The sequence below is a fragment of the Crocuta crocuta genome, unplaced genomic scaffold (genome assembly GCF_008692635.1).
Source record: "Crocuta crocuta isolate KB4526 unplaced genomic scaffold, BGI_CrCroc_1.0 scaffold351, whole genome shotgun sequence".
NCBI classification, from domain to species: Eukaryota; Metazoa; Chordata; class Mammalia; order Carnivora; family Hyaenidae; genus Crocuta; species Crocuta crocuta.
The window spans coordinates 298,113-310,553 of NW_027530853.1; the positions used below are offsets into that span (position 1 = coordinate 298,113).

The following is a 12,441-nucleotide window of genomic DNA, read 5'->3' on the forward strand; positions in this document are numbered from 1 at the left end:
TTTTTTTGGGGGGGGGGGGAGGGCTGTGGGGGGGGGGGGGGGGGGGGGGGGGGGGGGAGAATATCCCAAGCAGGCTCCATGCTGTCAGCACAGAGCTGGACGTGGGGGCTTGATCTCAGAAACCGTGAGATTGTGACCTGAGCTTAAATTGAGTCAGACGCTTAACCAACTGAGCCACCTAGGTGCTCCACAAAATGACTTCTGAAGGTGATTCCCGGAGGCCAGGTCCCAAAATAACTCAGTTACAACTAATTTATGGCACTAATCAAAGAAGATTTAGATCACAGATTGTAATTGTCCAATCAGATCAATTGGACTAAAAACCTAAGAAAATGCTATTTTATTCCCCAAATAGGAAGAATTACTTTTGTTAATTGTCAAACAATTCCTCTGTTAGAGACGTGGGAACACAGTGGCACCAAAACAAGGTGAAAACACTCGGTGGTTTCCCAGGTCCTCTCCTGGGGGCATGCTTGAGCTCTGGCCTAAGGATGGCAGTTTCATTTCTGGCTCTAAAAACGGGGCGTATTATAAAATGCATCAGCAAAGGGAACCTCAAGAATATGGTGAATAAAACAAATGCCACAATTCAGAATGAACCAAGTAAGTCGCTACTCTGTAAGCTCATAGAGCGTGCCAGTTTGTTAAAACACCCCACAGCACAGGGCTGTCCGGACAGAATCTTCTACAGTGACGGAAATGTGCCATACCTGTGCTGGTGAACAAACATATGAAATGTGGCAAGTGAGATCGAGAAACCGAATTTTCAAGTAAATGAAATGTAAATGAATCACCATGGTCACATGTGGCCGGTGGCCACCAAATCAGGCAGTGCAGATCTAGACTCGGGAATATCAACACTCACTGGTGCCACCAAACCTACCAGTTTCCCGGCATCCATAGTTGCTTTCAGCTTTTTTCCCAGTTCTGAGCCGGAAGCCACCATGGCCCTCAGCATGTCCCCAGTGGCCAAATGGCAGACACAGAAGTTTTCGGCCAACTTGGGTGCCTGTGGAGGGGAAGACAAGGACCAAGACAGCGTTAGCACTGCAGGCCCGGGCATCAGACTGCCTGGGTGTGAACCTGGCCGTCACTCACTGGCTGTGTGAACTTAGGCAAATGCTGATTTCCTTACCTGTAATAGGGATAAAAGTACCTTATATTATACTGTAATGTATGATTATAGGGTTATAGTAAGAATTATGTGACATAATACACGTAAAGCACTTAAAACTGCACCTAGCACATAAGAAGCTATTACTACTACTTCCACTATACACACTAGTGACACAAAACCTCAGTTCATAAAGGGGAAGAATAAAAATAGCAGCATCAGTCCTTCAGGACATGGTTGCCATGAAGTTTATTTTTATTTATTTTTAACTTTTCCTTTAATGCTTATTTATTAAAATTTTTTAAAAATGTTTATTTATTTTTGAGAGAGACAGACTGTAAGTGGGAGAGGGTCAGAGAGAGACACACAGAATGTGAAGGAGGCTCCAGGCTCTGAGCTAGCTGTCAGCACAGGGCCCGACGCGGGGCTCGGACCCATGAATGGTGAGATCATGATCTGAGCTGAAGTCGGCTGCTTAACCAACTGAGCCACCCAGGTGCCCCAATTTGTATTTAATTTTTAAAGATTTTATTTCTAAGCAATCTCTACACCCAGGGTGGTCTTGAACTTACAAATGTGAGATCAAGAATCACATGCTCTACCGACAGAGTCAGCCAGGCACCCCGGCTGCTGTGAAGTTTAAAGGAGCTGATGTATATAAAGCATTCAGGACAACGCCTGGCATATAACGTGTTGAATGAACATTTGCCAAAGGAATGAATGTGTGAGTGTCAAGCAGTGTGGCCACTGGCCTGCGAGGCAGCTGGGCAAGGTGAAGAGTGCAGGCTCCCCCAGGCAGATCTGGCCCTTCTCCTTTCCTATTACTAACCTCTCAGAGGCTTAGGTTCCTCATCTGTTTAAAATGAAGGCAAAAAGTCTCCATCTAGGAAAGTAGCTCTGAGGATCAGACAGGATACATAAACAGAGCATTTGGCCAACATTAAACACTTACATAGTAGTTTTAGGAGGCAGTATAGCCTTTTGGTTAAGAGCTTGGGATTCAGGGGTGTCTGGGTGGCTCAGTCAGTTAAGCGTCCAACTTCAGCTCAGGTCATGATCTCATGGTTCATGAGTTCGAACCCCGCATTAGCTCAGAGCCTGGAGCCTGCTTCAGATTCTGTGTCTCTCTCTCTCTTTGTCCCTCCTCCACCTGCACTGTCTCTCTCTGTCTCTCAAAAATGAATAAACATTAAAAACAAAATAATAAAAAAAAAAGGGCTTGGGATTCAGAGTCAACATACCTAGGTTTCAGGCACCAATGACACTTGAGAAAAATGGTATTACCTTGCTAAGTTTCAAATTTCCTCTAAGTCAAACGGAAACAGTAGTAGTACCTCCATCATGGGTTGATGGGATCAAACGGAGTTTGGCACATGCACATAGGGACTGGCGCATAGTAGGTACTCAACTAGCTGGTACTGTACCCCCTGCCCAAATCCCACATTTATTCATACAGAAAGAAAACACTGATATAGGGTGCCTAGGTGGCTCAGACTTTGGCTCAGGTCATGATCTCACAGTTTGTGGGTTCGAGCCCCATGTTGGGCTCTGTGCTGACAGCTCAGAGCCTGGAGCCTACTTCACATTCTGTGTCTCCTCTCTCTGCCCCTCTCCTGCTCACACTCTGTCTCTATCTCTCAAAAATAAATAAACATTAAATAAAAAAAAAGAAAACACTGATGCCTCTTTCAAGCCCTGCTGGCAGCCAGCAAAACAAGAGACATGGGCCCCGTCTTCTAGGAACTCCTGGATCAGTGGATAATACATCAGAGTAAAGACTAGAAACAGGAAGAAACTCTGGACNAGAAACTGAATCCTTAGCTTTCTGATTCAACTGTCTTATAAAGTAAGTACAGTTGGATTCTATTCAAACCAGTTCACTGGGAGTTTTCTTAGTTGCACATGAGAAAAGCTAAATAGATAGGGTTCGATGCAGCAAATTCCAGTTTGTGACTCATGGACTAATTCAGTTCAAACAAAGAAATAACCTCATAGCAAAATGGAACCCAGCTGAAGAAGGCATTTAAAACTACACTTCAGAAAACTACTGAGGGTCAGGACCTTCTGGCAGTGGAAAACCTGGTCCTCCAGGCTGGTGTGGTGGCCACAGACCCAGAGAACTGAGCTTCTCTGCCACTCTTTGCCTTGGTTGTTAAAATGAACTTGGGTGAACATTCTGGAGATCAGGCTTGTTCAAGCCGAAAGGCTGACCAAAACACCAGAGAAGGGCTGTAACCAAAGAACCTAACTGTTCTGTTTCTCCCCCGCCGCAGGATTCCTATGTTCCTTTCCAGACGCCGGGATTCCATGGCCATGGCTGTGTGGAAGAACATTCCACGAGGGAAGCTACGGTGAGGCTGAAGACGAATTCCTTCATTCTCTGCCGGCTGCACGGGAGTCAATGTGTTTGGAAAGAGCATGGACTTTGGAGTCAGATTTACAAAGGGATCCTGGCTAAGGCACCCAACAGCTATGTGACCTTAGGTTACTTAACTTCTCAGAACCGGTCTCCTCACCAGTCAAATGAGGATGTCTACTGCATCAGGCCATTGAGAGGATAAAATGACAAAAGTACAGAAAACACTGGACACATAGTAGGCATTCAAAATAAATAAAAAACCTCCCTCCGTGGTCTTCTCTTTTGCATTACTCTCTACTTCCAAACGACAGAAGCAGCCTGATGAAATAACCATATTATATTCCCCCCAACTTCAAGCTGATGTTTTAGTGCACTGCTTCTAGTCTAGATCTCCTGGGGGTGCAGCTAAAATGCAGATTCTGATTCCATAGGGTAGGGCCTGAGCATCTACATGTTTCAGGTTTATTTATTTTTGAGAGAGAGAGGCAGAGAATGAGCAGGAAGGGGCACAGAGAGAGGGAGACACAGGATCCGAAGTAGGCTCGAGGCCTTGGGCTGTCAGTAGAGTCCGATGTGGGGCTTGAACTCACAAACTGCGAGATCATGACCTGAGCCAAAGTCAGGTGCTTAACCGACTGAACCTCCCAGGCGGCCCGTGAGCACCTGCATTAAGAAGCTTGCAGGCCTGGCTATGCTGTTGCCCCCTGAACCACACTTAGTGCTGAAGCCCTGAGACACTTGTGTCTCACTGGCCATGGATCAAGAGATAGGCTCATCATCCCTGTGAGAACCCTGTTGGGGAGGGTGAGCTTCCGGGGTGCATGGATAAGAAGGGCTAACTAATACCACTAGGGAGATAGCATGGTGGCTTAATGTTCTCAGTTTTCAGTGAATTATCACAGTCATCTGGGGCACACGCTAAAAATACCAAGGCAGGCCCACCCGCAAAGTTCACAAGCGAGTGGTTCTCAGGCACCTCCCTGGGTGCACAACCCTGGGTAGTGGCGCAAGATGGGGTTTTTGGTGGTACAGATCTGGGGTGGAAACCAGGATCTACAATTTGCTTGCTGTGACCCTTTGAACAGTTATGCAGCCTTTTTAAGGCCCCAGTTTCTTCATCACTAGAGTATGAATAATAATGTCTACTTTCAGGGCTGTTATGGGGATTTAATAAAATGATGTACGTGAAAATATTCAGCATAGTGCCTGGCATTTAGGGAAATAAAGGGGAAACTATCAGTTGTTGAGAGCTGACTTAATCTCAAACCCACATGTTTTCTCACCTTGACATTATCTTTCTGCCTGCAGTCTTTCCCACTCCCAGGTCCAATGCTCCTGAATATGTAGCTGGAATCATCTCCCAAAATACTACTGGGTGTGGCCGCCCCAATCCCCCAACACACACACATGTTCAGAAGCCTTCCATGTCTCAGTACCATGGAAGGTACCATGGAAGTACCATAGGGAAGAATTCCAAATATTTTAACCTAGCACTCAGTGTCCTCCACAATAAAAGTCCTAACCCTCCCAAACTCTTCATATTTACCTCCACAGGTCCCCTGTCTGTATGCCCGGCACCACTATGAGTAGCGGCTCCATGTAAGATTCCCAAATACATAATATAAGCATCTCAGAGGACGTTGGCTCTTCTCGGTGCAGAAACACCCTTTCCCTTCTCTCCAGTGGCCTAAGCTCTACCCTTCCCCACAGGCAAATTCTGAGCATATTTCTCCCACCAAAAGTATTCCCAACTATCCCTTCTTCTTCTACTCTGAGTATCCCTTCTACTCTGAGTGTTTGTGACATGCCAAGCAATTTTTCCATGGGTTGCTTTACTGTTATTTAGTATGCGTAACACACAACAAACCCATGAGGAAGAAACTATTCTTATCTGCATTTTATACATTTCAGAGGCTAACTTGCCCATGATCACATAGCTGGTAACAGCAGAGCTGGCAAGGCCCCGCTCTTACCCATGACACTGTATAGCCTTATTAGAAAACAACAGTAACAACTCACAGAGCCTTAGTGGCTGTCCCTGGGGAAGGAGGGTGAGGGTGTGTGTGTGTGTGTGTGTGTGTGTGCGCGCGCGCGTAAGGGAGCACAAAGAGGACTTCACCATGCTGACAACATTATGTTTCCTGATATGGATGTAAGCTACACAAATGTAATTGTGAAAATTCGCACTGTGAAAACTCATCAAGCTGCTCACTTACGGTATTTGTTCCTTTCTCCCTGTATTTTATACTTCAGTAAAAAGTTTTTTAAAAAGCACAGAAACCTGTGCTTGAATGTCAGCTCTGCCTCTTAACTCACCATGTAACCTCAGGCCAGTGAGAGATCTCGGAGACTACTGTTTCATCTATAAACTGGGGACAGAGAGTATTACCAACATCGCTAGGTGGCTAGGAGAAGAATGGAATACTCTTAACAAATTATAGTTCTTGCTCTGACCCTGAACTACCCTAGCATGTGTCAGGGTCACTCACCTGATACTTCCCACGTGGTACTTTGTACTAGTATGCATTGTTTGCGTGCATTTTCATTTCTGCCTCTCCACCTAGATTAATAGCAACAGGGTAAGATGGTGACTCTACTTGAGAATCCGTCATGAGTTCAAATCCTGCCTTTGCTACTTCTTCATGGATATTCTGGGAGTTAAGATACAGCTTCTGGGCCGCAGTTTATCAGTAAAAAGGCATGGACAATAACAGGACCTACTTCCTAGGGTTGTAGGGTTAAGTCAGATAACACGTGACCAGGGGCCTGTCACAGAACTAAGCCAAGGGTGACTATTGTGGTATATTGTATTCTCCTGAGGGGCAAGTGCTGCTCTCTGCATCTCCAGCACCAAAACCATCAAACACAACATGCACAGGGTGGGAGAAAAAGCTAACCCAGGGTAGGAAATAGCAACAGAAAGAGCAGGAACTTTGGAGCCATTCAGATGCAGGACCTGCCAATTACTTGCTAGGTAAACTAGAAAACTGTCTCTTTGACCTTCAGTTTCTTTAGCTGTAAAAAGGGAACAAGAATGTGGGTCTCAGAGAGGTGTTATGTCACTGCGCGGACATAGCTGACGCAGCCTGACCTTCACAGTGGCGGAAAACTGTTTGTGTGGGCCTGTCCAGGAAGAACTGGTATAAAGTTGAACATGTGGAAAAAAACTGTGCACAGGGGCGGGCAGAGAAAACAGGAAACACGCCTTGGTTATGAGATCTGGGAGCTTTGTGAAGGGAGAGTGGATGGAGAGGGAATGGCCACCAGCTGATGGTTGTCGGGGCTGGATACTGGGTACATGGGGACCCATTATTCCGTCTTGTCTTCTTTTATGTATTTAACTCTTCATTAAAAAAAAAAGTTAGGATGCATCTGCAGGCTAAATGCTGCTGCAGGCTGCCACTCTGCACAACTTCTGATTTATGAACATGGTTGGTTTCTTTTAAACTCCATTAAAACTACCACCACCAGTATTCCTATATTTCCACCTATGAAAAGAAAGGTATATAGACATTAAAGAACTTGTGTTTCCTTAAGTCCCAAGCACCTCTCCTCTACTTCCACAAAGCCTTCTCTGACCAACGCCCACCATACGCATACCCTTATAAATTAGCTCCTAAGTACAACTGTCTTCAAACTTCCTGAATACATCACCCTTTACACTGAAATACATCCGTGTTGGGGAGAAGGGAAATGTGTTATTAAGATGAGGAAGGAGCGCCTGGGTGGCTCGGTGGGTTAAGTGTCTGACTTCAGCTCAGGTCGTGATCTCAAAGTTTTGAGTTTGAGCCCCGTGTTGGGCTCTGTGCTGACAGCTCAGAGCCNTCCCTGTCAACTTTTTGTCTATGTGAGTGAGGACCCTGTCAGTCTTGTTCACTGCTCCATCTTCAATGTTTGGTGTTCAAGAAATGTTTAAATTATCACCATGTTTCAGGTGAGAACATTTAGGCTCACAAGTTACAAAGCTTGCTAGACTTTACTATAAAACTCTCATTTCAGCACTGGGATAAGTTGCCTCATTACACAACTACTGAAATGATTAACTTCCATATGAACTAAGAAAAAAGAACTGATGCATTTGAGCTACCCTGTTCATACACAGTCACTTACAGCAAAAGTCTGCAGAGTCTGGGCTTGCAGACTCAGAGCCTAGGCGGCAGTTTCCCTAATAACCAAGGGTAGTAGCAACAGGAAAAAGGAGACTTCAAAGTTACTGAGAACAGGGGATTAGGCAACAGTGAGTTCCAAGGATCAATCAGCTCCAGCTATGGAAAGAAAAGGAAAAGTGGTTGTTCTTGACCTAATGCCCAGAGCCAAAAAAGCATGTATCAGGAATGAACTGAATCTTCCAGACTTCCTTTCTCGTCACCCACATGAATCTATGCCTTTCATTAATTTCCAACACCATCAAGTGCCATATAATGTGCGGGCTGCCAGAGGGATTCCCAAGAATGAGTAAGACAAGATCTTTTCAAGTGCTAGCAAAAGTGGGCACAGAGCTGTCCCCAGAACACCAGTCACTTAGGTGCTCAGATTTTCAAGTATTCCCTCTTTAGAATCTAAGAACAAGCAAGAACCTGTGANGACATTGGTAATCCAACCTATGCTTCCAAATCTTAAATTTGAGTTCATAAATCCCAACCCCGATCTATGGGTCCATTACAGCCCAGATACCAAGTGAGGCCCCACAGTCTGCTAAGGCAGCAGGTAACTTTAGACTCCAATCTCCTGGAGCCCCATGGCTCCTGAGGTTCCAGACAGCAGGAAGTCAATTTTGCTATCTTCAGAAAGCAACCTGACTTCTCTTGACCTGGTTTCTTACCTGTACATTGAGGTGCCTTCTCCCATTCCCCCAACTTAACTGGCTCAGACAGGCCATACCTCATTTTTCTCAGTACTCCTAATCAGCACAGGCCAGCTCCCACTTGGCCCCACGTGCTGGAGATGCTCCTCCACCTACCGTCTTTAATCATTACAAGCAAGCTTCCCCTACCCGGAGTGCCTGGAACATAACCCTGGGCAATCCAGTCCCATATCGCAGGGAATCTGGGGTCCCTGACTCCTCTCAGGCTGTAATCCAGATGCCTCAACTCAAGGCTCTCCCTACCGCTCAAAGCCTCTCAAGCTTCTAGCCCTTTAAGGGATCTAAATCAGTCCTTTGATCCCCTAACAGGACACCTCAAGCCTAGGTCCCTCCAGAACTCTAATTCTAATTCAGACTCCCCCGACCTCTAACTGTATCCTCTCCCAAAGGCCTTACCAGCACCCCCAACCCCCTCTCCAGGCCTAAACCCACGGCCCCGCTCCAGGGCGATCCGGACCTCCGGCCGTCCTGACCTTGGAGTTCCGCGGGCTCCGCCGCCAAGCCCGGCCCTGCAGCTCACCTGGGTACCCTTGCCAGCTCCGGGCGGCCCCAGCAGCACGGCCCGTATGCCTTTAGGGCACTCTGGGGCCGGTTCGGCCGCGGGGACGTTGGGAGCCATGGCCGCCGAGCCTCTCACCGCTCAACCCGCCAGCACACACCTCGCAGGTCCAGGGGCTTCCAGCCTAGCGCGCCGCGCACGCCACGCACGGCCCGCTCGCCTCTAACACTGGTCCGTCGCCACGTCCGTCAAGGCCTTCCGCCCTCCCCGAAGCGCGACGGACACTTCAACTCACCAACCGTGCGGCGATACTGGGGAAGACTGGTTTTTGATTGGGCAAAATCAATGCGAGTAAGGAAGGGGCGGGCCATCTTGGTCCGAGGCGGGTTGGGGCTCAGGGCGGGTGTGCAGAGTGGGCGGGAAAAAGTGAAGCAAGACCAGAGGCCAGGCTGGAAGTTCCAGGTTGGCTTTGACAGTTAATGACACCCGCATTCACCCCGGTGAAGTCGTATGAAATTGCCGATAGGAGTGCAAATGGGCGAAATCAGTCTTAGAAGACAAGTTGATAATGTGTATCAAATGTCCTTTGGCCCAGCAACTGCACTTCCAGGAATTCAGAATTCAGAAGACATAAAGATATGCGTCAAGATTTGAGTAACAAAGATAGTAACTGTAGCACTTATAACAGCCAAAAAGGCCCAAATAAGCACACCAAAGAACAAAACAAAACAAAACAAAAACAAAGGCAATATCCCAGATATTCAACAAGAGATTGGTTAATAAATTGCAACAAATTTGGATACTGAATCACCCCGTTGTATAAAATATCTAATCACTGTTGGAAAATGTTCATGAAACAGGATACAAAATTGTAGTTACAACAAAATCCCAATTCTGAGTTACAAATGAGGATCTTTGTACACTGTGATTACAGGAGCCTCTCCCCTTCTTTTTGCATTAAAAGAAAAAAAAATTTTTAATGTTTATTTTTGATAGGGAGACAAAGTGTGAGCTGGGCAGGGGCAGAGAGAGAGGGAGACACAGAATCTGAGCTGTCAGCACAGAGCCCCACGCAGGGCTCAAACTCAGAGCTACGAGATCGTGACCTGAGTCGAAGTCAGATGCTTTACCGACTGAGCCACCCAGGCAGCCCTTTGTACATTTTTATATTTTCAAAAAGCTCTATGATGAATTCTATAACAAACAGATACTACTTTTATAGTAAGAAAATAATTTTTCAGTCAGGAAAAGGTACTTTTTCTCAAAAGAGATGACCTTCTCTTGGAGAGGAAAAGAATTTCTACAGCTTTTTGGTGTGTGAAATTTTCATCCACATCCCCTGTGAAGCAATCCCTGAAACCCTGGTAAGAACAGCCCCCAAGGGCCCCTTTGGACCTTTCATCAAGAATGTTGATTATGAAACAGTCTTGACACCTTCCCCCACAGGCCCCTCAGCAACTCATTTCCTATATCCTGGTAGTGAATCTATTCTCCCTTCAGCGTGGTCTCTTTCTTCTCTTTCACCTCACCAAAGAGCTTAACATTCATTCCTCGACTGCACACTGGCCTTCTACAAGGTACTTGATCTTGAAGGAGGCAGAGATTGTTAAGCCCATTTTTCAGGAAAATATGCAGTGGTTAGCCCAAAGAGACACGGTGGCAGAGTCACAATTAAGACTGAGGCACTGATTTGAGGTGCTCAGGTGGCTCAGTCAGTTAAGCTTCTGACTTCAACTCAGGTCGTGGTCTCGGGGTTCATGGGTTCAAGCCCCATGATGGGCTCTGTGCTGACAGTTCCGAGCCTGGGGCCTGCTTCAGATTCTGCGTCTCCCTCACTGTCTGCCCCTCCCCTGCTCTCTCAAAATAAATAAATAAACATTTGAAAAGTTAAAAAAAAAATAAAGATGGGCTGATGAGCCAGTACCCCAGAGAGCACAGGGTTTGTGGGGATGGGGGTGATGGTGGGGAGCAAGCACATTTTTTTTTTCTGGTGGAAGCCTCTATGTAGCCAAAATTCACTTCACTCCAGGAAAGCCAGAGTTTATCAAGGTTTACTGTCCCCAGGGCACAAGGCAAGGGGCATAGGAGCAGTCTTCCTTCCTTACCACTAGTTCCTAAAGTGATTTCTACCAGGCATGGATCCCTCAGGAGGAAAGGTAATTAAGACTACACATAAATACACACAGTGTAAGGTTTATTCACTCAGTCCTAGTCTTTGGAGGCATATTAAAGATCATAAGGGGGATATTGACAGCCCAAGGGAAGGAAGGAGTACCTCGTTCATTTATTCACTCAATTTAATTTTTAATAGTAACTGCTACCATCTAGTTATTATTGGGTACTGCATAACAGCCTGTACTAAACACTTTACGTGCATTACCTCGTTTAATTCACACAACAAACTATATATGTATTTATTTTATTATCTGCATGTATTTATTTTTTAAATAGAGGAAATTAAGGCAGAGAGAGGTGAGCCTGTGGCTGTACAGATCTGAGCCCAGGTCTGTCTGACTGGCTGGTGTCTGGCACTGCCAGGTAACAAGATGGGCAGTTTCTATAGACTCAGTGCAACTCGGTTCCAGCTAGAGAGATCCCGGAGGTTTCTCCAGCTAGAGGTGAAAGAGATGAGCTTGAAAGATTCAGAGGATTTGGCTTTGGGGTGGGGGAGATTTCAGGTGGAGAAAACATTCAGAGCAAACCATCAGAGGTGAGAGGGAATAGGGTGTGCTGTAGATTTTATCCAGTGGGCTTTGGGGAATTGGGAAATTTCTTAGGTAGAACAATCATGATCAGATTCACATTTTATAAAGATCACTTGCAGGACAGACTGGAGAGTAGAGAGAGAAATGAATGCAAGACAAGCTAAGAAATATTTCTGTTCGTGTTTTGTGGTAGGCAGAGCAACCCCCCCGCTAGATGTTCATGTCCTAACCCCTAAAACTTGTGACCTTGTTACCTTACACGGCAAAAGGGACTTTGCAGATGTGATTAAGTCAAGGATTTTGAGATGGAGAGAGATTATCCTGGATGATCTGGATGAAACGAATATAATCACAAAGGTCCTCACGAGGATAAGAGGGAGGCAGGAAAGCCAGAGGAGGAGACATGATATGCAAGCAGAGGTCACAGTGGTGTGACTGCTGACTGGGGATCACAAGTCAAGGAACGATGCCAGCCTCTGAAGCTGGAAAGGCAAGGAAACAGATTCTCCCCTAGAACCTCCAGAGGGCACACACCTTCTGCTGACACCTTCATTTTATCCCTGTAAGACCCATTTTGGACTTCTGACTTCCTGAACTGTAGGCTAATAAATTTGTGCTTTTCTAAGCCACCAAATTTGTAGTAATGTATTTATTTTTATTTTGAAATATTTATTTATTTTTGAGAGAGAGATAAAAGAGAGACAGAGTGGAAGCGGGAGAGGGGGAGAGAGAGAGAGAAGGAGACACAGAATGCAAAGCAGGTTCCAGACTGAGCTGTCAGCATAGAGCCTGATGCGGGCTCGAACTCATGAACTGTGACATCATGACCTGAGCCAAAGTTGGACGCTTAACCAACTGAGCCACCCAGGCGACTCTGTAGTAATTTATTACAGCAGCAAT

At 46.1% G+C, this 12,441-nt stretch overlaps 1 protein-coding gene across 4 annotated transcripts in view; it reads right to left on the reverse strand.

Moving 5' to 3' along the window:
* AK2 (adenylate kinase 2) overlaps window positions 1-9,015 on the reverse strand; it is a 19,991-nt gene extending 10,976 nt beyond the window's left edge. For all 4 annotated transcript variants that reach the window (XM_077769456.1, XM_077769458.1, XM_077769455.1 and 1 more), the window contains exons 1-2: window positions 8,858-9,015; window positions 884-1,009 (exon numbers count right to left, since the gene is read on the reverse strand). In XM_077769456.1, the coding sequence (XP_077625582.1) occupies window positions 884-1,009; window positions 8,858-8,956 (225 nt within the window). In that variant the 5' untranslated portion in view covers window positions 8,957-9,015. The remainder of the gene's footprint in view (window positions 1-883; window positions 1,010-8,857) is intronic.
* Window positions 9,016-12,441: the final 3,426 nt, after the last annotated feature.